This window comes from Humulus lupulus, chromosome 5 (genome assembly GCF_963169125.1).
Source record: "Humulus lupulus chromosome 5, drHumLupu1.1, whole genome shotgun sequence".
In the NCBI taxonomy this organism is placed as follows: Eukaryota; Viridiplantae; Streptophyta; class Magnoliopsida; order Rosales; family Cannabaceae; genus Humulus; species Humulus lupulus.
This window is the reverse complement of record NC_084797.1, coordinates 242159646-242186728: the sequence shown is the minus strand read 5'-3', so window position 1 is coordinate 242186728 and position 27083 is coordinate 242159646. Positions and strand designations below refer to the sequence as shown.

The 27083-nt window shown below is 32.6% G+C and overlaps 3 protein-coding genes and 1 non-coding gene across 5 annotated transcripts; 1 reads left to right on the top strand and 3 right to left on the bottom strand.

Annotated features, from left to right (window-relative positions):
* Window positions 1-4624: 4624 nt before the first annotated feature.
* Window positions 4625-7659, top strand: LOC133778611 (RNA pseudouridine synthase 3, mitochondrial). 2 transcript variants are annotated; one of them, XM_062218593.1, is made up of 9 exons: window positions 4625-5059; window positions 5289-5360; window positions 5469-5627; window positions 5731-5778; window positions 5863-5943; window positions 6158-6271; window positions 6377-6478; window positions 6567-6725; window positions 7053-7659. In XM_062218593.1, exons 1-9 carry the CDS (start codon window positions 4808-4810, stop codon window positions 7425-7427), a joined length of 1362 nt encoding a protein of 453 aa, XP_062074577.1. In that variant the 5' UTR covers window positions 4625-4807; the 3' UTR covers window positions 7428-7659. The 2 variants fall into 2 exon arrangements, with proteins under 2 accessions (XP_062074577.1, XP_062074576.1); XM_062218592.1 differs by having other exon boundaries at window positions 4625-5122.
* A 17-nt stretch (window positions 7660-7676) lies between these two features.
* On the bottom strand, window positions 7677-12449 carry LOC133778610 (uncharacterized). Its single transcript, XM_062218591.1, has 12 exons — window positions 11969-12449; window positions 11476-11639; window positions 11217-11294; window positions 10641-10720; window positions 10051-10135; window positions 9337-9756; window positions 8991-9098; window positions 8841-8908; window positions 8655-8742; window positions 8448-8519; window positions 8312-8365; window positions 7677-8118 (listed from the first exon to the last, which is right to left on the bottom strand). The coding sequence occupies exons 1-12, from the start codon at window positions 12375-12377 to the stop codon at window positions 8038-8040; spliced, it is 1707 nt and encodes a 568-aa protein (XP_062074575.1). The 5' UTR covers window positions 12378-12449; the 3' UTR covers window positions 7677-8037.
* Window positions 12450-12682: 233 nt separating this feature from the next.
* On the bottom strand, window positions 12683-12755 carry TRNAA-CGC (transfer RNA alanine (anticodon CGC)). The gene has a single exon. It is a non-coding gene; the product is annotated as a tRNA-Ala (tRNA).
* A 1764-nt stretch (window positions 12756-14519) lies between these two features.
* On the bottom strand, window positions 14520-18256 carry LOC133778609 (uncharacterized). Its single transcript, XM_062218590.1, has 7 exons — window positions 18112-18256; window positions 17675-17744; window positions 17525-17583; window positions 17336-17425; window positions 17099-17235; window positions 15356-15410; window positions 14520-14994 (listed from the first exon to the last, which is right to left on the bottom strand). Exons 2-7 carry the CDS (start codon window positions 17742-17744, stop codon window positions 14764-14766), a joined length of 642 nt encoding a protein of 213 aa, XP_062074574.1. The 5' UTR covers window positions 18112-18256; the 3' UTR covers window positions 14520-14763.
* Between the last annotated feature and the right edge of the window lie 8827 nt (window positions 18257-27083).

The following is a 27083-nucleotide window of genomic DNA, read 5'->3' as shown; positions in this document are numbered from 1 at the left end:
TATTAATGAAAGGGGTTACTATTATATTTGCACAAGATTTGATTAAGACACTCAATTTTTATTAAAAATTAATATATAATATATATTTTTATTAATTTATGTTCACATTTTTCTATTTTTTTTCTTTTTTATATTCTAAAAAATACATATAAATAATATATACTTTAAATAAAATTAAAATTAAAACAAAAAATATATAAAAACTTGTTAAAGAATGAGTTTTTTAATAAAAAATAATAATACATTATTTAAAAGGGTTTATATTTTGTTGTATCATGTATTTTGTCTCATTATCTGTTTAGACCATTTGTTTTGATAAATTTATTTTTGGACTCCGTATTTTGTAAAATAGTTCAAATAGATCTCTAAACCCAATTTTGATGAAGGATAAATTGAATATAATAACACAGTTGTTAGACAAAATAATTTTGTTTTTATTTTAAATTGATAATTTTGTGAATTATTTGTAATTTTAGCTCAAAAAACTTTGATAAAAATCGAGTTTAGGGTTCTACTTGAACCATTTTACAAAATATATAGTCCAAAAAATTATTTGTTAAAACACAAGGTCCAATACAGGTAATTTAACAAAACATATAGTCTAAAAAAATATAAATCCTATTTAAAAAAATATATGAAAACAAGGTGAAATAAAAATTATTGAAATTAACAAAAAAAAAAAAAAATAATACTAAGAAAGAGTGTAAAATATTATTTTAATTTTTTTGATTAATGGGATGGCTATATAAATTTTTGAAGTGCAAATATATAAGGAACTATCGAGAAAATGAAAATGTGGTGGTGGACCTACCTAACTTTTAGGTTACTTAAGGTGAAGAAGGAAGACGCGTGTATTGACTATAAAGGTTTTCACATTTTTTCTCTTTCAATTTCAATACGTAACTCATATCCCACACTTTATAATAATATATAAATACTCTTCTCGTGAATATACGTTAAAAAATCGAATATACAATAATAAAAAAGAAAAAAGAAAAAGATAAGAATGGTCATTTTATCTAAACGTAATCTGGAAAAAAAGCAAGAAAGAAAATTTGGGTCACAATTCAAAATAAATGAGAACATGAGTATCTTGAATTGGGTGTGAAATTCCAAAATTCTTGCATGTGAATATGAGTTGACATGCCATTCATTGTGGTTTGACTTCTACGAAGTTGTTTTCCTAAACAAAATAAGAAGAAGGATTGAAGTGTAGATTTGTGATTTAATGTTATATTTTGATGTTTTTATTAAGAAAAAAATACTAATATATTCCTATGTTTTCTTAATACAGAATCTACTCTTGTGTTTTGTTAAAGAGTAATGATATGTGCACTTAAAATATGCACCGAAACATTATATACAGTGATGTGTCACTGTTTTTTAAAACAGATGTATGATTGGCTAAGCTAAACTGCCACATGACTATGTGTAATGTTTTAGTATATATTTTGAGTACACATATAATTACTCTTTGTTAAATGATAATTCAAATTTTGTATTTTATAAAATGCATCAAAATAGTACCTTGACTTATTTTTGGTCAGAATATGTTAAAATATAATATTTTATTATCTACATAGTCATGTGGCAGTTTAGCTTAGCCAATCATACATCTGAACTCATCGCATCTTATTTTTGCTCATTAACTACATTTTTTGCTTTTCTGAACTCATCGCATCGGCAATGACCCAAAAATTGATATTATAATTGAAAATATTTTGACCAAAATCAAATCTAAGATATTATTTTAATCTATTTTGTAAAACACGGTGGCCAATAAAACACATAAGTTGAACGCATATTTTAGAATACATATGCTAAACTGGTATTTTATCTTTTATAAAAAATATTTTAATCTATAATATATTAAATTTAGTACATGTCAAAAATTATATCAAATGTGTTATAAGATATAGTATGTATCAAATTTAGCATAATAATAAATATATTTTTTAATTATAATATTATCACTAATCACAAATAAAAGATTTTAATATATTAATGGTAGATTTTTTTAATTATTTAATTAAATGATTGTTAATGATAGTATATTTTTAATATTAATTTGTTTTTAATAATATTATTGTGTATTGGGGTACACTTGTAAATAGTGTTAAATATAGCATTTATTTATTTTATTTTATTGCTAAATTTGACAATATATTTAGATTATAAATTGGAGATGACCTCATATGGCATGTGAGTGTGACATTAAGTAATATAAGTGAAGTAGTGAGTTGTTTTGGTCACCAAAATTACAGCTAAAAAAGTGGTTGTTGTGGCTATAAGAAGAAGGAGAAGAAGAAGAAGAAGAAGATATATTATTAATTGTGACCTATTTTAATATTTCAACGATGACTCTATGAGTTATGACTAGGTTACTTTGCTTACAAAGCCATCTAATATTTTTATACATATAATATATATTGGAAATTTTTCATACAAGGTTTCACTTTAAGTCTTATTGGTGGGGCTCTCTGTGTTCTCGACCTTTGAACAGTTTTTTGCACGATTTTTTTTATGACCGTATATTGTAGCTATTTAGACCATCATCGTGATTTTTAGAAAATTATAAATAGTTAATAATATCGAAAACTAGGTTAAAAAATGTTGTTGCACGCGTGATTAATTTTTTTATGCGGGTAGAAAGCAACATGTTTTAACCTAGTTTTCGGTACTGTAAACTATTCAAAATTTTCTGAAAATTTGCAAGATGCTCTAAATAACTACAATATATACAGTCATAAAAAAAATCGCACAAAAATTGTTCACGAGTCGAGAACATTGAATAACTCCACCGACAAAGTTTAAAATGAAACTACTACAAGAGAATTGTTATAATGGTTTAAAAGCAAGTTTGTATACGTGTAGAATGAGCTTTAAACCGTCGGTAGCATTTGTGTTTGGTTAATCGATTAAAAAAAAGAAGAAAAAGAATGGGATTAGTTGGTTTTTTTGGTTTTAATAAAAAAGACAAATTTTGGGTTGTCTTTGCAATTATACAACTATTACAACTGTTTTTGAGTGTTAGTAGTATCATTGGAATTAGATGGTTTGTCAAATTAAATAGCTCACTTTTTATAAAAATAAAAATAGAACACAATAATTATGAGTCCAGATCCTCTTTTTTTTTTTCTTTCTTCACTTTAATTATTTATTTTTTCTGACAGAAAGAACCTAAGTGGCACTCTGTCTATGATATGTGTAACTAATCATTATGAATGTTCTGTTATTTGGTTCTTTAAGTTTTTAAATTAATTCTTTTGCTAAAAGGATAACATGTGAGGTGAGCTACTTACCTCTTTTGAGCTCTTATGCAACCTTAGACATTGGGTTATTTTTACCTAATTTTTATTTTAATTTGGAAATTTATAGCATAATATATGAAACTTTATACTTAAGAAATTTAAGTAAATTATGTAGTATTTAAATAGAATGAAAGTGACTGCAACTATATTTTTCTATTGAAATTATTACAAATACCAATATATATATGTATATATATGGGCACTTTTACATTTGAGAAATGTAGATATACATATATATATATATATGTACCAAATTAGCTACACCATATTAAGTATGTATTAACTCTTTCTTTCACAATATATATATATATATATGTTTTTAAATGGTATTTTGTGAAAAGGTTTGTGTTATTTATAAAATAGCATTTATGACTATAATGGGCACCTACTCAACACATCAACATTAAGGTGCTGTGTTGTGTTTGGTGTTCTTTTTCTTTTAATTTGGTATTCATGGATGTTCTGTCCTTGTGGCCTTCTAATGCTTTTTTTGTTGTCATGCTATTTAGGAGGCTGTCTTTATATTTATATATATATATATATTTTAAAAAAATAAACAATAAATAAAAAAATATTGAGTGTGTAAATAAGGTAATTTTATATCCAGTATTTTGCTAAAATAATATCTTAAAAATATACTATCTTTGCTGATTTTTTATTTATTTATGTATATATATTTGTTTAAAAATAATCATAGATATGACTATTATTTTGGCATTTTTATATGAATTAGTGGGGTTGTGCAAAAAATTTTGCAGCCCACCACCCGAAAAAACCACAGAAAATGCAACCCGAATAACCCGATATTTATTTTAAATCGCCCAATTATTATATTGGGCAATCAAGAATTTGTCTACTTTTTTTTTAATTTTATATTTATTTAATTATACATATATAAAACTAAATTCAAATTACTTATTTTTTTTAAAAATCCTATATTTTAGTTACAAATACTAACTAAAAATAGAGAAAATAATAAAAAAAATGAGTGAAAAATAATTTTTTTAATAAAAAAAAAAAATTGACGGTTTGGGTTAGGAATTGTAACTCATTTTAACCCGCTTAAACTGCCGAAACTTTTTTTAAAAAATATTTTGTTGGGAATCCTTAAGAAACGACACACTTTATTTCAAATATTAGATTATTAAAAACAATTACGTATATTATGGTATTTTGCAAAACCTTTTACAGTGTATGTATATAACTCCATATTTTGTTTGGGCCCAAGATAAAATAACTGGCCCAAACCCAAATTTAGGCCCACTTACTTTCACATAAACCTCAGACCTCTTTCACTGTTCTGTCCTAACTCCACCGCCGTTATCGGCTCACCGTCGGACTGTATCTTCCACCGCTGAAAAAGCTCAAGCAGTACCAAGGCCTTGTTTGGATGACCCAAAATTTATTCGTTACTAATTGAATTTATCGATTATTCATTTATAATGGCTTTTGAGCAAAGCGAAGAGCTCTTTACTTGAGCTTTTTCATGTAGAAGAATGTGGAGAACCGCCCGGAATCGACGTCTCTGGCTTGGTACCAGACAGTACTCCAGAATTCGTCCACCGCCGCCGGCTGGGGCCCAGCCCATTATTCGAGTTTCCAACAACGTAGCCCGATTGGGCGGCCCAAAAGAAGGCCCAAAGCCTCGCCAACTTCTATCTTTGCCTCCTTTCCCCGGACTCCCTTTGCCGGGAAAAAACTCGGTGACCGTTCCAGGACGATCCCCACATGTCACCGCCATTAGCTGGGTTAAGTATTACTTTGATGAGCTTCTTGACAATGCCGTTCAGTCTCATTTCAACAAGGGTCTTGTGAGTTTACATATATATCATTCATTGAAAAAATTATAGTTTTATTTGGAATTTTTGGTTTTTAATGGAAAATTATGTTTACCCAGATTAGGATTTTGCATAATTGTTGTGGATTTGGATGTATAAATATTGGGTTATGCTTATTTTTATAAATTTCTGGGTTTAGGTTCAGATAAAGAGCTCAAATTTTAGTGACTCCTTGAGTGATAAGGATGGAAAAGCAAACCCAATGATGAAGGTAGAGAATTGATCACATTGATTTGGTTCATTTTATTATGAGAAGTCTGGTGTGTTTCATTCCTATTTGGGTTTAATTAATCTACAATACTACAGATATGAACTACAGATAAAGCCCAATGATGTCATGGAGGAAGGGACCAGAGTTTATGTACCTGTGTCAGTAGCAGAGAGTAGGATTTCCAGGAGATTTGATACTATTCCAAGTGGAACACTATACCCAAATGCTGATGAGATAGCGTACTTGCAAAGGCTTGTTCACTACAAGGCATGTCTTAGCTGAATTCTTAGTTAAATTTCGATCATTTAAAAAAAATTCTTATTTGTATTTTAAGTGACTATGGTGGTTTCTTTTCCTCGGGTAATTTCAGGACTCTGCTATACTTGTTCTGAACAAGCCTCCAAGAATGCCGGTTAAGGTAAGGAACTATATATGGAATCATATTCTCAGCAGCAAATGAATGTTTGCTTATTGCTTACAATAACTCTGGGTTTCTTACTAGGGACATCTACCAGTTCATAACAGCATGGATGCATTGGCAGCAGCAGCACTATCTTATGACTATGACGAAGGCCCTAAGTTGGTGAGTGCCTTCGTATTGATTTTTCTGAAAAATTTCGTTTAGAGCAATAGTTTTGGCCGTTCATTGTATCTTCCTTTTCGTACAATTGGTTTATCTCATCTTGAGTTATGTCATTATTCGAACTGCTTCTGTTTTCTAATACATTTTGCTAATCTAATTTGATATTAATTCTCTTCAGAATCATTTGGTTCTCATATAGATTTCCTTTTATTAGGTTCATCGTCTTGATAGAGAGAGTAGTGGCCTCCTATTGATGGGAAGAACAAAGGAGAGCATAAACCATCTAGAGTGGCTATTCAGTGATGCCAAAATGAGATCCTCGTGTAAGGTAATCAGCAATTGACGCAAAGGGCCGGTGAATTTCTAAAATTATGATTTACATTGGTTGATCACTCTTAAATTTATGGCTGATAAGCTTAATGGGTCATGTTAGGCTTGGAACAAAGCATGTGATGCTACATATCAGAGGTATTGGGCATTGGTCATAGGGTCTCCCAAGGAAAAGGAAGGCTTTATTTGTGCTCCTCTTTCTAAGGTTCCTTTGCCCTCTTAACATTACTCTGTATATAATTCAAATTCTTATAGAAGAATATGTGATTTATTTGTTTGATTATTCAATGCAGGTGCTTCTTAATGATGGAAAGACAGAAAGGGTCATCATAGCTCATCAATCAGGTTTTGAGTCTTCTCAAGAAGCAATAACTGAATATCGCATGCTCGGACCAATGATAAATGGATGCTCGTGGCTTGAGCTGCGTCCGCTTACTAGTCGGAAGCATCAGGTACAGTGTCTACATCATCCTCTCTCTCTCTCTAACATAGAATGTATAGCCTTGTTTTCTGAAAGATTTTACTTTGTTCCAGAACAAAACTTATAGCCAATTTAGACATAATGAAAAACATTGTTTTTATATTAGTACCATTAAAAGAGGGGCACATAAACAAAACTAATTGAAAACTTTGTTTGGTTTGGTATTATCAAACATGATTTTGGAGAATTCACAGCTGAATCCTTTTGCAATCTGTGTATGGTTTATAAAGTGTTGAATTTAAATTTATGTTTTGCCTCGGTAACCGGGTTTCAAAAACTTTTTTTTTTGTTTGTAAAGCTCCGTGTCCATTGTGCCGAAGCTCTTGGCACGCCAATTGTGGGTGACTATAAATATGGATGGTTTGTGCACCAAAGATGGAAACAAATGCCTCGTGTTGATATTGAGCCGACGACCGGTAAGCCTTACAAGTTGCGCAGGCCAGAAGGACTCAATGTTCAGAAGGGAAGTGTTCTATCGAAGGTCCCTTTGTTGCATCTGCACTGTAGAGAGCTTGTGCTCCCCAACATTGCTAAATTCCTTCTAGTTTTTGATAGAAAATCAGAGAACCGGGACCCTGCACTTAGCTCAAAGCCAGATCTTCTTCGGTTTGTGGCACCTATGCCATCCCACATGAAAATTAGTTGGAATCTTATGTCATCCTATTTAGTTTAAAGATTGCCAGACTGGTTTCTAGAGTCTGCTTTAAACAACAGCTTACAAGATAGTCCTAGATTGATATTTTGTACCCAAATCTGAATTGTTAGGATTTTGAATCGAGCTTTTGTTACTATTACAATTTTGTATATCTAAACTCCCCAACAATTTTGTAAATTGGTTTGGCATAGATAAGAATGTTGTAGTTAGTGGTTGGCAATTTTTTAGTGGACAAATTTTGTCAGCATAATCCCTTTTGCAAGGATGTTCACATGAATTGCATCATTCATAAATGAAAGAATAGGCAGAGTTATTATTGTACAATTTGATTTCTTTGTTAAAAACAACAGTTTTTAAGGAAGATGTGATCAACTGATTTGAATTCTGTTGCCCAATTTACATAAGATTCCTTCTGTAATCCTAATTCTCAGTCACTATGAACCGTCGACACTTTTTTTTTCGACTCAGTGATGAACAACCACCTAGTCTCTATGTCGTCGATCTCTGAATACCATGCCTAGAAATCAATTTCTTCCGGAGGTATTGGTGGGGTTTCTTGAACATCTCACAAACATTTAGCATTGCTTAGATGGTGCAAAAGATCTTTGAGGCTGGAAGACATTTGATTTTACACCTGTTCTGTTGGCATTGGTTGGGAGCTAAGAAGTCTTTCTGCCTCATCATTTGCTTCAGCTTGTAACTTCCATCTCTGCAAAGAAAAAATGAATGGCTTGATAGACAAACACTGAAAAATGGAGGATCTCAGGGTGAAGTTAATATTATATTTCAACTTATTCATGGTTTTTTCTTTTTTTGGGTAATATATTTTAAAGATCTCCATGCTCCAAACCAAGAAAACTGGTTTGTTGTTCTTTTCAATAGTATGTTAAAAATTTGCATACCTCTTCAAGATTTTCTAACTCCATTATCTGCTGTATTTGTTCAGCAATACTCTCCTGCAAGTGAAAATCAGAGTGTTCAGATACTATGAGGTATTACAAGGTTGGAAGAAATGTAAAAGAACCACTTCATGCATACCACATTGCTTGCTGCTTCTGCAGCAAGAACGTCTGAGTCCAATTCTACCTCAATTTCAATCATCGAAGATATCTGAACATTGAAAAGCCAAACCACATTAGCTGATGGCATTTGGCCAAATTAAATGAATCTATACTGATTTCAGTTTCTGGGATAATGAGTTAAGAGTGGAAGGACTAAGTTGTGCTTTCTAATAATGGAACATACTCTTGCATAGCTGTCAATCAGTTCAATCCGTCCCTTGAGAGAATTTTCCAGTCCTTCTCTAACTCTTTTGACTTTAGTTCTTCGAGCACTATATGTATTTTAACAAATCAAAAACATTGATTAAGAAAAGTGAATTTCGAAAATTCTACTATACATGAAAAGGTAATAATGTTAAGAAGGTTTCACCGGTAAGTAGGCTCTCCTACAGCAAAGATTTTGTTCTCAAGTTGGCACATCCGAGCCAACATCCAAACCTACAAAGCAAGCGTGTATCATCAATCAGCATACAATCCTGTTTTAACTATGTGCCATGATAGTTCCAGAGCCTCAGCTTACCTCTTTTTCAGCAGCTTCTTTCAGGCCTCTAATGCGAGACTGAAGAACGTCGTATTGAGATAAAAGTTGCTGCTTGATAGCTATTGCATCCGCTGATTTTTGAGGAAGCTGAGACCATGGAGAAAAAAAAATACTATTACACAGAAATATTTGTGGAAAAATGAGACAGCAGCAAAGTAGTTAACTCAACCATTTTAAATATTATATGTTAGCAATTAGCAGCTTTTGATAACTTTAGCCAGTTTGATTAGGAAATGTGCACTGCCCAAGTTTGGAATGCATAGGGGCAACCTTGTCAAAATTTGCAACTAAAGATTATCAGAAAAAAGGAACCTTTAAAGCATACCTTACTCAATTGGGGAAAAACCAATGTGTTCAGAGTAGCTCCAACAGCAAGAGATGCTACTGCTGCAACTGAAATGAATTGGGGGAGGCTGGGGTCTATAACGCCAGAGGCGGCATCTCCACTTGCTAGCAATGCAATGACTGGAAAGAGAATGGAGGGGTTAGTTAAAGATGAGCCTTTATCTTTAACTGGGGCCCTTAATAGTTGTGATTCTCTGTCATCTTCATGGTTTGTCAAACAGATAGGTTCTCCTGGATAAAAATTTGGGGACTTTGGACTAAATTTTAAAGGACCTATTTGTCTATAAACACTGGATGGAGCTGCTAAAGCAATGGTTACTCTTTCTCCTTGTTGTGCTGGGACATCAACAGTTTCAGTAGCAAACCGGTGTGTCCGTGCCATACCAGAAGGGGTCTGAACCTGAAAATAAGAAAAGTATCTACAAAAACTTAAAGCCGCTTAGAAGGTTCATCAAGTACAGGAAGCAAACAGTATCATTATAAGAATGATGATAAATTTCATTAAAAAAAAAAAACTAAAATGTTAAGCTCCTTGTGCTCTGAACTTTGTAGAGTTTCATTTTTTGGAAACATTAGAAGTTTATGTAATATTTTTTAACTTACAATTTTTTTTAGTGAAAAGTATGACCTTTTTAAGTTGCATTAAATGGAAGGAAATGTGCAAGAAGACGCTCAGCATGAACAAAAATTATACCACAATAGAATGAACAGCAGCAGGAATGCTTTGCTTATTAATTTGCAGGAATCTGAGCCCCCTTTGCCATGCTGGAACATCCATGCTGCGTTCGGCAGGATGAGATCCTTAGAAAAGGCCAATATCCCAAGATCAACACCACACACAGGTACATTGCAATCAACAGACAAAAAAATGTGATAGCTTTCAATATCTATTTCCAAGAATGGCTAGTATACATATGAATATTGTTATGAGACATCAAATGGTGTCCAACACCACTTGATGCGGCATTTTATGATCGGTTAAATTTAATATCGGGCTCTACATATTTTAATTTAAAATATTAAAGCCACTATACTTAACCGCCCTACTGGATGCCACATCAAATGACGTTGAGCACAATATGGTGCCTCATAGTAATACCCTATGTATATACAATAACTTCAATTAAATTAGCTAAAAATAGGTCATGTGAGGTAAGATCATTATTATTACAGCCATTCTGCAAATGTTCTTTATATATACGTGGATCATCCCCAGTAGCCAAATATAGTTCTACAAGCAAATAGCTTCTAGATTGACACAAGAGAAGATGGAAGCTGTCCCACCTGATTTCTTCCGACTCAATGCTAATTATGTTTCCAGAAACAAGTTCGTACTGATAGCGGCACTTTGAACAAGATGCTATCTGCACCATAAGGACTATGCTGGATTAGAACATCATCATATAATTATGTCTAGAGTATAAAAGTAATATCTTAACTGAATCTGCCTTCATTTATCATGCTACTGAAACTATCTTCAATGTCATGAAACCACACAAGAAGTTACTGTAGAGTCAAATTTATATATAAAAATGATTCCAAATTGCATTGCTTGATAAAATGATATGACAAATTCGAATAAAAATCAAACTCCTGGTGGTAGTAAAGCTTATCTTCAAAATTAGAACAAAACTCGATTCAGAAGTCAAAATCAAGCTTGACAGAACCAACTAATGGAATCAATATGCCAAAAGCTCAGACATATAATGGTTTTCCATAACTGCTGTTGATCTTTGGGCATAGTCATTAGTCACACAAGGTGAGATTAATATTTGGATACTTAATCACTCAGATTATCTTCCAAAAAAAAGATGAGGGCTAGATATTACCTCATTTAAAGAATGGAAGTTCAAGCCATACCTGAATACCCTGTTGAGGTTGTGCAACCGCTACAGCTATCATACAACTTGGACATCTCACAACCTTCCCAAAGGGGACCTGCAAAACGCTCCCAAATTACAACCATACCAATTGTTTGGGAGCCCATTTCCTCACTAGCTGATTAGGGAATGGACTCGATATAAAGCTCATTTAGTAAGACAAGGAAAAAGGCAACTGAATTTGTTTTTAGCATGACTTAGAATCAAACTGATGCAAAGTGGGAAAGAAGAAGACATACCTCCTCAGCTGGAGACACTCCAACTTGGCAAATGTTGTTGATTATTCTAAGAGCATCAGAAACCCTTAGCGATGCTGCAAGACCCTGAACTAGTGACGTGTAAACGCGAACATCTGGCCTTGACCACTTCCATTTCTCAACAAAAGAGCCAGTTTCTGCAACCCCTGCTCGTGATCAAGAATGTAAATGTCACTAATTGACTAATGCAAGATATAGATATCAAAAAATAAAATTAGTAACTCAAATACTAGTGATCGTGCAGGATAACAGGCAACGTCAATTGTTTATCTTGATCAAATGCCGCTCTTTAGTATTCAAAATGAACTTAACACGATTATATCAGAAACCCAATACATTGTGACAACTAACGAGTATAGTTATCGTGATTTGAACACTATTTAAACTTAATTTCAAAGCTTTTAAGAGGTGGGTCAATACTGAATATTTATAATTCACAACAAATAAATAGTTTTGATCTCAAAAATAAAAACACCTTGATCGAAACTCGAACGCATTGCATAGAAAACAGACAAAGCCAAGTCAGGATTGTTCCGTTCAATAGCAGCCGAAATGATCATCAAGCAATCTGAAACAGACACAACACCTCCATTTCTCTCAGACCTTTCCTCGATCATCTGCAATACCTCATAAGCATCCTTAGCAGCCGAAACTTGACTCAACAACTCAACGTCTAAAAGCTCCGAAACCGGGTTCTCAGCCAACCCATTAGAGCGTTCGCTCTCACCCAGAGAGGCTTTCGTTCTGAAAGACTTAGAAAGATTGAGAGTGAAGCTTTTGAAGAGCAGAGTATGGTTATTTCCGAACTGGTTATTGGGAAGACACAAAGCAGGGTAAGAGAAAGAGAAGCGCAAAAGCCATGGAGAGCTCAAGCTCAAGGCCATTAAACAAAATGAGGGTTGGGACCAGAAGAAGAAGAGAGATGGCGGTAACTGAGTTTTGAAGGAGTTTTTGGATTGGAATGGTGATAGATAAAGATGAGGAAGGAGAGGTGGTGACTGGTTCGGGGTTTTTGGGACAGTGACGGACTGTTCTAAGCCATGTTTAGATGCATGTTGGTGCACCACAGCTATATTGGATCGCTAATTTTGAACCGTTCGATTATTTGAAAATTTGAAAAATAGATGAACGGTGATGATGATTGATGAGACAATATATATAATAAAAAATAAAAGAGTGAATAAAAAGGTGGAGGTGCGGGGAATCGAACCCCGTGCCTCTCGCATGCGAAGCGAGCGCTCTACCATATGAGCTACACCCCCTAATTGAAATGTTCATTGTTTTGGAATTTCTTATTCCTTATATAGTCACGTTATTCACAGAAGATGTCGTTTTGTGAATTAAGTCTTTTTCAAAATGATGTCGTCTCCTAGTGAAATTGTTGTTTTTCAAAATTAAGTCGTCTCTCATAAAGATGTCGTTTTCTCGTGGAGTCATTTCGACGAATGATGGTGTTTCCGAAATAGTGTCGTTTATTCTTGAAGATGTCGTTTTTGTGAAATATGATGTTTATTTTTAGGATATTGGCAGTGATAATGCTTAAATTTTTCCAAAAGTTATATTTTAATACCCAAATTTTTTTTTGGCAATAATAATACATAAATCTACAATTTTTGTGTAACCGTTAGTACTCAATGATTTGGGTATTATCGCTGTCAATATTCCTAAATTCTTTAAATACTATAAAATTCATTTTAAATTTTATAATATTTAAATAATTTAGTCTAAAATCATCCAAAAATGCATATGTGTCACGTGGATACTTAACAATGAGTACTAACAGTTGCACAAAAATTATAGATTTAGATATTACTGCAAAAAAATGGGTATTAAAGTGTAACTTTTGAAAAGACTTGAATATTATCGCCGCCAATTAGACTAATAAAAATATGACACGTGGATACTTAACGGGCAGTTAACGGTGAGTACTAAGAGATGCACCAAAATTACAAATCTAGGTATTATTATTGCAAAAAAAAAAGATTTAGGTATTAAAGTGTAACTTTTAAAATTTTTTGAGTATTATCGCTACCAATATCCCATTATTTTTTTCAATTACTCTCGCTTTTTATTTTAATTTTATCGTCAAATTAGTGATGCAATGTTAAAATATAGCATATTCTATAAAAAAAATATGTTCTAATGGTGTGATAAAAGTTTTGTCAAATTTAATATGGAATATTGTATGATGCATATTTTGCATCACCATAAATGATACATTTTTTTAATATTTTTATTATTTTAGCATTATTTTTATCTATCAACATTAAATGCTAGATTTTATATCTTATTGTTTTATTATTATCTTTAACTAGAGCAATAAAATATAGTGGAAAATTATTAATTTTCAATAAAATATCAAATAAGCATTAAAAGCAACTTCAACCATGCTCTCTATTTTTTAATTAAATTTGAGTTAAAATGGCTTAAAAATGATTTTATGAGTCACTTTTAACTTAACAACTTCAATCACACTCTATTATAGCTAGCTATCGAATAATTTAATATTTTTTATAGAACACACTTTGGTTCTATAAGCATACATTTTATTAAAATAATAATTAAATAGCAATGATAATGATAAAATAATAATCAAATAAAGTTTAGCTTTGATAGCTAAAAAGATAAAAGTTAAAATGACTAAAATATAGTGAGTGATTAAAAATACAAAATAAATTACTTTTTAGCTAACTAAAATAAGATTTAGCTAATGTTGGAGATTCTCTAATGACACTAAAAATTAAGTCAAATATTTCCTATGTGTTTTTTTTCCCACAACATAGCACATACTGAAGATGGTCTTAAAAGAGCACATCATTCTTTTATACCTTCAGTTATACATGAACCAATAATTGTTTATATCATCTCAAAAAGCTTATATAAAAAAGGGGCTACATTTAAACAAAACTAGTTCACTTGATTTTATAATTACATTAAATTAATATTTCCAACATATAATCAATCTAATTGAACACATTAAAAAAATAAAAAATAACTCGGCCATTCCAATAACTAGAAGAACAAAATGAACATAATAAGCACTTATGGGATTGAACTAGAAAAATCTATTTACATCACATTAACTAACGAGGGAAAAGATAGAAGAATCACAAGTAGCCACAACCGAGAAAGAAAGAAAAACCATAAAAACCAGAAAGGTATTCAGCTGCCCTAAATGAAAGTAGGCATTATCAAGGGAACACCAAGATGCCCAATAAGAAATTCTACTTCTAATAACAAACATGAAGATGTTGGCATTGGTTTAACAGCTTAGTTGCCAAAACGACCTCTTCCCCGGAAAGGCCTTTGCCGACCGCCCCTGTTGTGTTGTTGTACGCCATTGTTCTTCTGTCGAAGAAACCTCATCCTCTCCTCTTTCGTGTTTGCGAACAATAAATCCAGTGTTTGAGGCCTCCGCTTATGCATCACAGTAGTATTCCACTGCTGATGCCGATGCTGATGCTGATGCTGAGATGGTGGCATCTGCTGCTGTTGTGGAGGCTGTTGAACAAATGATAAACATAGTTAAGGTGGTGATATTCTATGGCTGCAGTGTGGAAAAATATACCAGGAATTCCAACCCAAGTAGGGTTTTTGATGAAACTATACGATGTGTAGTAGAGCATTAAACTTATTATGTTTTACTTGTTTGCTTTAACAAATGTGAAGACTGGGATAGATTATGAAGCAACCATATTACTGTTAAAACTTCTAAAAGCTACCAATTCTAACTATCAAATCTTAATAAAGCTGTAACTTTCACAATCTGATGACTTCATAGCTGTACCTATACTGGTCCAAATTCCATCAACCATAACGTGGCCCCTATGCATCAAAAAGATGAATGAGCATAAAATAGTACCTTAGAAGCAAACCTTCCATTTCCGAACCTTCTTTGAATAGGTGGAGCACCAGCCCTGCATCCAGTAAAACAGAAGGACAATTGACAACCAATATACATTTGAGAACAAAACCGACAAGAGAGAATCACTATTCAAGATGCTGGTAGCAACAATAGTAATTATTATACATCGATTAGGGATCGGGAGTGTGCATGGCTTGAGAGTGGAGATTCATACCGCTATAAATTCTATAGTATCCAACTCACAGACACATAATACAACCCAGTGCAAGACTATACAGTAAACGAAAAAAAAAATGAAGATCCTTCTGCAGTAGAAAATCTTCATGCCCAGCAATAGCTCTTCACAACCAAAAGCCGACTTTGGAGTTCAAACCTAGCAACAAAATGCTTTGGTAAGAAGTCCCAAACTAAATACCACCAATAGAAGTGAAGCGGGAGACCACCACCACTCTCTCCATAGGCAAAAACTTAAAAGACCTTGTCCAAAACCAAACATAAGCACATGCAAAGAAGCTTCTGGTAGTAATAGATACAACTTTCCCACCCCCATAGACTAAGTTGTATTATTTACAGTGCTCATCACAACTTCCACCCGCTAAAGGTACTCCAGAAAATTATAATGAGCAAACCTATGCCCCCATATATCAGCCCATTTTCTCCCTCTTGTTATGATTTTTTTACAAAATTATCCATACAAGCTCTATCCCGTAATGCCTTATAACTGAGAAAAGAAATCCATCATCCAAGAAGCATGCAGGTAAATTTCAAGAAATTCAGATGAATTATCTTTCAGCATAAAGTAGACAAAACCGGACAAGTTTCCAAAAATCTCAGAAATGGTGCTAACAGCTAAGTTGCAAACTAACAGCCCTGCAGGCATTGTCTTCTTAGTTCACATCCACCTTCAAAATTTTGAAAGGCCAATCGACATATACAAATATTAGAATGCAAAACGGAACAAAATAGCAGGGGCCACTTCCAAGAACAGGCGCTCTAGCAGCTCAAATGGTAGATGATAGCACTGAATCTATAACATGGAGGGCCAGCAGAAAAGCAGTAACACTGACTATAACTCCCCAGAATGATTAAAATCCAAACAAGAACTAATATAGTGTGTCATGCTCATCATATTAATAACAATAGCATCAATACTTTAACACTGCAAGATGTGTAGAGAATCTAGATTCATAAAGTCAAAAGGAACACAATGTTCCCTGATCCAGAGCACGTGTGCAGGCTTCTTTGCGTGAAATTGTGATATATACTTCAATAGTTGAATTCTAAACGAGCTTTTGAAAACCAAAAGCAGCCCCTTTCAAATTAAACCCCTCCCCAACACTTGTAATCCATTGCTTTGACAGCTAAACCAAAAACAACACGACTCCAGTTCCCATTACTGAATACCCACTATCAAAAGAGATAAGCACCGCACAACATGTAATTTTTCATTCATGAGGTTTATGATGCAGAAATTCAATTCTTGATGCCAATTATGAAAACAGTCAACACTTCCCAAATTGGCTGCTTGCCACATAACAGGCAATATGAATTATTCCAGTTGAAGATACTTCAAATCAAATCTGAAGTATATGGAAGATGTCAACAGTAATGTAGAGAGATCTTATTTACCTGCCAAAGAAAAATAAATAAGATGACAATAAAATTAGCGTATTTGAAGTTAACACACAAACTGGACGTAATCAATGTTTATTTCGCTGAAAAAAATAACAGAACATGTACCTTGCTTTCCAATTGGCCACCTGGTTGTATGAAAAAGTTTTATTGCGGTATGGAGCACTTGCAGCCTTTCGTGCAACCTCAGTTGCCAACTCAAATTGGTTTCCCTGGTAATTCGACCTTCTCTGAGCTAGAGCACCCTGAATCCAATAAATAAATTAAACAACAGATACAAGATCAGAGATAGTTTTCACTACGAGAAACATATAACAGTTAACTTCGTCGGAAACCCTTCGATACCTGTCTAACTGAAGATCTTGAATCCATATACCGCCTCATCTTTGAGGATTTTTCATGGCCAGCAGTTTTCAGAAAGCTCTGACTTTTATTCTGCGGGAAAATACTAAATAAGGTACTACTACAGCAATCAAACATCATATAACATAAAAATCACCACCATAAATAGAACGAAAATAACACAACTCTTACCGAAACCCTACGCTGCTGCTGCTGCTTCTTGTTGGTTTTCGACATCTTGATAATGTCATCTACAATAGAGAAAACGTAAGGAAACAAATTAATAATCAAGAAAGTATGAAATTAATTAGAGATCAACAGAAGCTTAGGTTGAAAGCACACCTAATGTCATATCCATTTTCTTTTCTGTGAGAGCAATTGCCTCAGTCGTAAGTGGTTTAGTAGCAGCCATCTGAAGAAAACATGAAGAAGAAATAGTCAAGACAAGTCAACCACACAGAAGCATTCAACAAGAACTAATTAATCAGAACCCCAATACAATTTTGATAAATTTTACTAAAAAGATTCACTTCGACGCAGCCAAAAAATAACAAATTTTCACTTCGCCTAATTGTCTGTATAAATCCTAAAATCCCCCCATACACTCCAAAAAAAAATATAAGAATGCAACAAATTTATATGCTTATCTCTGCTGTTTTCTCACATTGCAGACACAAGTCTAAAAAATCAATATGAAAACTAGGGTTAATTAATACTAATAACAAATCCAAAAAAGGTAAGAAAAACGATTTATTATGAGATTGAGAGAGAAAATATACCGATTTGGAGGAGATAAGCGAAAGCGCTAAATTGAGAACAAATTAGGGTTACGAAGCTCTGAGAAAGGAGAAAATTGTCGCGGGTTTTCTGAGAAAATCAGGGGAGACTAAGACGTGGGAGGGATTAATATATAGGCAGAGCCAAAGCGGCGGATTTCAAAAGCGGAATTAAATGAGGGATATAAAATCCATTAAAAAAACCTTAAAATTTTCAAAATAATAAATTATTTACAAATTTTATAAAAAAAATTTGACAAAACAAAATTTATAATATATTAATTGACAAAAAAAAAAGTTTATTTGTTTCAATTCATTTTGAAATAAATATACTAATGTATTTTAAGTAACAAAATTTTCTAAATAAAAAATATGACTGAAAACAGATTGAGATGTCCATAAAATTACTATTTAAAATTATTGTTAATTTGCTAAAATAATAATAACAATATATTTTTTTAAATTTAGTAATGAACTATAATGGTAATTCTTCCTCAATTAATCAATTTTGGGTCACTTTCAACTACATAAAAAAATAAAAATCTTTTGTTCCGTTTATTTTGGCTTTAGTTTTCCTTATGAAACATGATTGGTTATTATCTAGAAAAAGAGAGATTTTATTTTATATTTATATTATATTTTTTTAACCTTGTGCCTAATATTAGTAGTACCAATTATTATGTTATCTTGAGTTTGATAGGCAGCTATTTCTGTTTTGTACAAATGGTAACTAATTATGTTAGACTAACATAACCTATGTTTAGTGATTCTAACTACTTACCTATATATAGGTCAATCCCTTTCTTTGTAAGGTTACAAGTTTTTCAGACTAATAAAAAATAAAACTACATTTCTTTTTCCCTCACTCTTCTTCTCTCTAAGTGCTTTGCACTAATATGGTATCATTGTTCATCATCAACATTCAAGATTGAATCAATGTTGTTGATAATCCCAGCAACATATATCCCTTTGTTAATGGCGATTCAACTACTGTTGTGATAAGGTCACTTTTGGTATTAATATTTGTTAAGTTTTTCTATGCTTTGATGGTGTTATGATAACATTTTTAATAGTTTTAACTAAATTTCGTGATTCTACAATATATTTTCTACATTGCGTTTTATGATGATAAATCTGACATTTTGATGGCAAGTGTAGTTAAAATAAAATTTTAGGAGTATTCCAAGCTTTCGGGATTGATATGTTGAAGTGGTGACAACGTACAAGCTATCTATGATCAAGAATTGAAGAAATTGAAGGTAGGTCGCGGCTCATAAAACTCAGACTGCGGCACTTTAAATGGAATTTGAGTTTCAGAATTTTTTTCTTCCAGACAGGCCGCTGCTCAACTTTTTCAAGCTACTGCCTAGTGTGCTAGGCCGCTGCCTGAGTGGCAGATTTATGCACAGATTTTGTTCTAGGCCGCGGCTCGCATTTTCCAGGCCGCGGCTTGCGACATCGTTTTCAGATTTTTTTATTACTTTTTAATTAGAACTTAATTGAGACTATAAAGGATGATTAGGGTTAATTGGAGAGGAGATTTTTATTACGGTTTAGGAGAAAAAAAAAGACGGCAAAAAGGCTGAAGAAAATATTACAAGACTACATTACTCTTGTTCATCAATCTAGTTTCTTTTCTTCCCTTAATCTCTTTAATTTTAATTATAATTATGTTTGTGATTATGATTACTATTATAGAGTAGGTTCTTTTTAGGTTAAGGGTTAATTCAAAACCCAAGACATGAATTCTTGATTGTTGATAACGAATATCATTCTTTAATTTCTCTCAATATTAAATTGTTTCTATTTTTCCAATTGAATGTTATGAATTTTGTGATTTCTTGTTAGGTGGCCAACTAATTAAGGTTTTACATTGTTCAATTGTCATCTTATAATTACCACTCACCTAATAGTTTAGGATTCTAAGTGTATGTAATAAATTGCAATTGATAGTGATGTCAAAAGAATTGTTGATTGTGATGAAAAATAGAACCTAGGTTAAATGAATTATATGCTTCATTAATCTATTTCCTAGACTAACTTGTTTCCATAGGACTTAATGCTTTATCTAAGTTAAATAGATTGTATGCTTCATGGATTTATTGCTTAGATAAAAGAGTTAATTATTGAGTGCTTCGCCTTGATTACTTATAATAGGGAGACTTGGATAATTGACTGCTTCAGCGTTATCTGCGGGGTTAATTGTTTAATTGAGAAATTTGAATAATATTTATTATTAGTGATTAGGAATGATTGTTGAGGGTGGAGATTAATCTTTAACTGTTTCTTAATATCATAATATCAATCTTTATTTGCTTTATAGTTTATGTTATTTAATTTTGAGTTAAAAATCAAAATCCCCTTTTAAGTTTTAGTGTTAATTATTGAATAATAAAGTGAACGATAGTCCTCGTGGGTTCGACCTGTGCTTGCTATTATACTGAAATTATTGGAAGTATTGAAAGAAAAATCATTATTAAATTTGTGTGGTATACGACAGCCATCATGTTGCTAGCTCTACTTCTCTTCACACCACCGATCGACTAGTTCACGAGGATGTTTCAAGTCCCTATTTTCTGAGCTCAGGAGATCACCCTGGATTTGTTATTGTCTCTGATTTCCTTATGGGTCCTAACTTTCAGTCATGGAAAAGGGTTATTTCCATGGCTCCTGCGTTAAAGAATAAGGCTGTTTTTGTTGATGGGTCTCTTCCACACCTTAATTCTATTAACCATTTGTTTAGTTATTGGACCAGGTGTAATAACATGGTCATGTCTTGGCTGTTGCATTAAGTCTCCTCAGATATTGCTCAGAGCATTATGTTCTTCAATCTTGCTTCTAATATGTGGAATGATCTTGCAGAACGTTTCAACCAGGGTAATGGACTAAGAATCTTCCAATTGAAGACTAATATCTAAGGTCTACACCAAGGAGACAACCCGATCACCTCATACTTCACCAAGCTCAAGACCATGTGGGACGAGCTTAAAGAATTCCAACCAACCCCTAATTGCACTTGTGGAGCCATGAAAAAGATCCAAGATTACTTCAACCGAGAACAAGTCTTACAATTCTTGACGGTATTGAATGATTCATACCACTCGGTAAGGGCACAAATTCTTCTTATTGATCATCTTCCCTCTCTTTCAAAAGCTTTTGCTATGATTGTACAAGAAGAGAGGCAGAGGAATCTTGTCAATTCCCATCCCATTTCTCTTGCCTCTGCTCTTACTAATCCATCAAACCCTTCTCGGAACAAGAAACATCGCCCTTCATGCACTCATTGCCATAAACTCGATAATTTGGTTGATAAGTGTTTCTTTTTACATGGATTCCCACCTGGCTATGGTGACAAACGAAAATCCGATAAACCAACTCCAAACACTAACCAAGCTTCTATAAGCCAAAACCCATCTGCCATAACAGCTTCCACCACCACTTAAGCTCTCAATACCCACTGCCAACAACTTTAGCATAATACCCCACGGGTTGAAGCTACTCGGGTCATTAAGACTCATCCTGATGAGGCTACTCCAGCTCAAGACGCATCAAACTTTTCTGGTAAAACTAAACGTTCATTTACATATTATTGGGTTCTTGATAGTGGTGCTACTCACCACATTGGTCATGACATGAAATTGTTTCGTTCATTTAACACATTTTCTTTTCCATCTCATGTTCTTTTACCAAATGGTCAATATGTTTTTGTTCAAAATATTGGTATAGTATATATCAACAAAGATATTGTTCTTACTAATGTCCTTTATGTTCCTACATTCACGCTTAACCTATTTTATGTCACTCGTTTTCTCAAAGCCTCTTCTAACATCATGGTTTTCATTGCTGACTCATGCATAATTTAGGCACCAGCTTAGAATTTAAATATTGGGGCTACTGAAAGATTCAATAATCTCTACATAATTGAAGAATGTCATATACGGTATCAAATTTAAATATATTTTATCAATCACTTATACCAGCTGTTGACCATCGATTTGGCTAATGACACGGAGTCAAAATAACGACAATAAAATAAGAAGGAAATGAAGATTGGAATCAAATGGGAAGAGGGTGACACAAATGATTTATAGTGGTTCGGCCCCAATTGTGTGGTAATGACCTACGTCCACTTAGTGTTCTTATTGATGTTGAATCCTAATGTTGTGATCAAAGAACTAGGGTTCTTGAGTTTCACAAGCCTTAAGAGAACTACAATTTTTGGTGAATAAAGAAAAACTATCTTCAATCTGTGAGTATTCAAAAATCAGAAATCAGGTCCCTCCCTTCAGTCTCTCATGCATATTTATAGGCTAAGGGGGGTTACATGGGCCAATGGGCCTTAATTATCCTTAATATTAGCGTATCAATGCAATAAAGAGAGAATAATAAATGTAGTTATTACAAGATTTCATATCTTTAAAGGAAATAAACTGAAGCATGCGACCAGACTGGTCGCACTAATCACGAGATCTAATGATGCAAGGAACACCTAGTCGATTATCGAACAGCATTCCTTCATTTCGATGCTGCCACGTGCCAACCACGTGTAATAAATTATTGCCACGTCATTAGGAGCCATTTTTAGGTAAACACCAGCTACTTCAGTATAGCGGTGAATAAGGGTCGAACCTACGAGGACTATGATCAAACTATTATTCAAAATAAAAACTAAATAGAAATTAGATAGAGGTATTGATTTTAAAAACTAAAAACATAAAATGAAATAATGATCAAAGATTAAATAACTAAGGATAAAATGATATTAAAAAAATAGTCAAGAATTACTTTCCAACTTCGACAATCAATCTATCAACAATGACAAATAATATTTCCTATTCCCAATTAAACTACTAACCCCGCATATAACACTTAAGTTGTCAATTATCACAGTTTCCCTATTATAATTATTCAAATCTAAGCGCTCTTAAGTAATCATTTTTACCCAGCAATAAACTCATTAAGCATGCGATTTATTTAACTTAGTAAAAGCATTACGTTTTATGGAAACAAGTTAATCTAGGCAATAAATTCATTAAGCTTGCAATTCATTTAACCTATGTTCTATTTTTCATCACAATCAAGATATATGTCACAATATCCTAATTGTAGTTTATCACTCTACTTAGAATCCTAAACTATTAGGTGAATAGTAATCCTAAGATGATAGTAGAAGAATGCAAAACTGTAACTCCCTAGTTAGCCAAGACCGTTACAGTGTGTATTTTAAATAGTGCTAAACTCGCTAAACGAATCATTTGGCCATAAACGTGCAACTAAATATGATTAACGGTTCACAGTTAAAAATTTAGGTTAAAAGGGATAGATATTTCATTAAAACATTAAGTAGTGCATGAGATCCCATAATAAACATTTACAAAGCTGTATGCAATTCCAACATGGTAATTACATCTCAAAAGTTACAACCCACCGACCTAAGCAGCAAAAATAGGGTTTAACCCTAGTTCCTCTGAAAAACATTGGTTGTGGTGGTCAAGCGGTCACATATGTACACATTGCCATCAAAGCTCTCAAACTCATGGTTGGTCCAGCTACCATTTCCCCTTACCTGCACCACATAACACCCGTGAGCCAAGGCCCAGTAAGAAAACTTAAACATGTTCATAAGCAGTTAATAAATACATGACCAAACAATAATAAGCATGCCTAACAGTAATAACATTACCCATGCATGCATACCATTCATATAAATGACTACAACATCATATGGGGGCCACTGCCCTAATTAAATGATTATTGAATCATATCAGGGCCCGTTGCCCAAAATACATGATTAGTGAATCATACTAGGACTCTGTAACGCCCTAATTTCTCATAAATTATCGAGAACACAGCGTTGGATCATAAACATAAACATTTCTATTTTATTGAATGAAAATTTTAAATAAGTAAATGGATCGATGGTTTTACAAAAATAAAATAATTGTCTTTAACATACTAAAATGAGCAACATTAAATAAAACTTTAGAAGAAACATGCTTTAATAAAAATAGGCCCGCTTGATCTTCCTCGACTATATGGCCCCCACGAGTACATCACGAAGCTCCTAGGTCCCATTCACCACCGGCCTTTCTATCTTTAATTGTCTGAATCAACAACATCATAAAGGGTGAGCTTCTAAGCCTAGTAAGGAAAATACAAACAAGAGTTAGTCATATAATCATACAATCAAACATATCATTGTTAGGAGTGTGTCCTAAAAGCATGTAAAGACATTTGTTTTTTTCTGTGAATAAATAAATACAATGGTTTAATTATTATTGTTATATTTAGATTGTTAAATTATTGTTTGAATAATTTTGTAAATATCAGAAAAATTCCATATTCATTATTGAGGATGTGATCTTGTATTAGTAAGAAAGAATTAAGATCACATGAATGAATAAAAATAGTCAACAACAACAAATTAAAGTTATGAGATTCTTTAATTGGAGTTGTAAGTACGGTTTACTGAGTATCATAATGATACAAATAATCTAGATTCAGATTATTGATGTGGTAAGACATCTCGGTAAATGTGCTTTATATAATATGATTATTTATGACATAGAACGATATGAATTAAAGTCTTTATCCAAAAACCATTTAATAATAAAGACTTGTAATTCATATCATAACTGATGATTATTTATAGATCAACCTAAATCCTGAGTGTTCATGAACTCATGTTCATGTTTATTAAATCTTTTGATTCATTCGTTAAGGTCTCTTCAAATAATGAAGCTAATGGCTTTTGTTTTGGAGATTTAATATCATGGATGGCTGGGAACATGTATCAACAATAAGGAATCTAATCTTTCCTAACGGATCGTATATTAGTTCCCTTAAGGGTTAATTCTGAAATTGAATGATTTTGAGCTCAAATCTATAATTAGATTATAGATTAATTATTCACTAGTGAATTAATGGTACTTAAGGAATAAGAAGTAAATTAGAAAGGTTAAATGGTGATTCTCCCATTCTAATTTATGAACTAATTAATTAGAGGGTTGAACTATTGTAAGATGGTTATATCAATGGACGACTTAAGAAAAAAGATTTCTGTAAAAGTATATCTATAACATAAAGAGTGCAATTCTGAATTTATAGTGGAGTAATATCAGAATTAATAAATTAACTATTATAATTAAAGAGTTTAGTTATTTAGTTTCAATTTATTGGAGCTTAATGTTATAGGTACATGGTCCCCAAAATGGCTCAAACAATCACTGTCAAAGGCAAATACAAAAAAATGGGCAAAAATGACTTATGTGATAAGTAAAATATTTTTCTATGTATCAAACATAATTATTGTTTAATTATGTGTAATTAATTAATTAAGAATTAATTAATTATTTGATTTAACAAATATATAATTAATTTTGAATTAATTTATTTTTGGGATTTTTTTGTATTTAAATAATAATAAAAATTGGGAAAAATCACATGCCTGCACAGGCATGTGGTACACGTGTGGCACAGTGCGCAGGCACTGCTACACGCATAAGAGATGGACTGAGTCTCTTGATTCTACAATTTTAGTTATTTAAATATTAAATAAATAATGAGATATTTTAATATGATTAAATTATTATTATTTAAACAAAAATCTTATAACTGATCAGTTATTTTGAATTTGTTTAAAATAACAAATATTTTAATATATTGGATATTATTAAATATTGGATATCAGTTTTCACATAATGTAATTTTTCAGGGATAGAAAAATATCTAGGAATCTCTCTTAGAGAAAAGAGAACACTGACAAAAACAAAGGTCATTGTTTTTCACAAAACCTAAGTCCAAACTTTATCAGATCTCATGTGTTAAGAACATCTGATAAATAGTTTATTGCCTATTATTTGTATAGCGAGCCCACACTCGTTCTTTGTGTGACTGAGAACATTTTGGAAGATCTTGGTGTGAGATCTCAAGGATTCAGCCATAGGAAAAGATAGCAGCAAGGAAGGACCTGAGGTAATTTTTCTATTCTTGTCCTTGATTCAATATATATATATATATGCATGTGAAGAAGTAGATCTATAAATTTTATGGGATTAATCTGACAATTTGATTGTTATTCTGCTGCGCTTAATCTCTGATTTGATCAATAAAAACCAACAATCATAAATTTCACAAGGGTCATAATATAACTTATTTATACTAATCATACAACATCATAAAATCCTAGGTCATAACATAGCCTAAGTCATAATCATAAATCATAGGTCATAAGTCATAATAACAAGACAGATATAATAAAAAGATAAGTGCTTATACAGGGGTGGCAATTAAGCCCCGGACAATAGTCCATCATACACCAGACATCAACTGAGGTCCGCCATAAAATTTTGGCAACCGAACCTACCGGACATAGATCCGTCATACATTATTGGATACCTTAGGTCTAGCCACACTTTGTAGCACCCACATTATTTTGATATTATATAGACAATAATCACATGATTGCATTGCATTACATTACATATCACACAATATGATTTGAGCATATGCATATTCTTATAAGTGTTTCCATGTATAAGTATAAAAGTTGTGTATATGATGTCTATGTGTATGTTCAATATTTTTAACCTTGTGGCGTTTGAATTGTCTTTTATGGGTGTGTGATGTGCTCAAGATATAATAAAGTATAAAAAATATGGACAAGGCATGAAATCAAGTGAGATATAGAAGGCAAAAGATGCTAAGCGGTGAAAAATAGTACATGTCGAATACTAGTATTCGGTATAAAATTGAGTATTAGTGGTGTTATCCCAAAAATCAGAAGTGAATGACATGGCAAGCATTAAATACACGTGGCTGACATCTGGCAGAATCCGTGCTCGACTATCGACCAGGAAGACATCTATTGTCACGCGATCGACTTCTTCATACGACCAGCCTGGTCGTACGCACGCTATACACGGAGGAAATCTTAGGCAGTTATGATTGAATCCGAAATAATCTCCCATGATTTC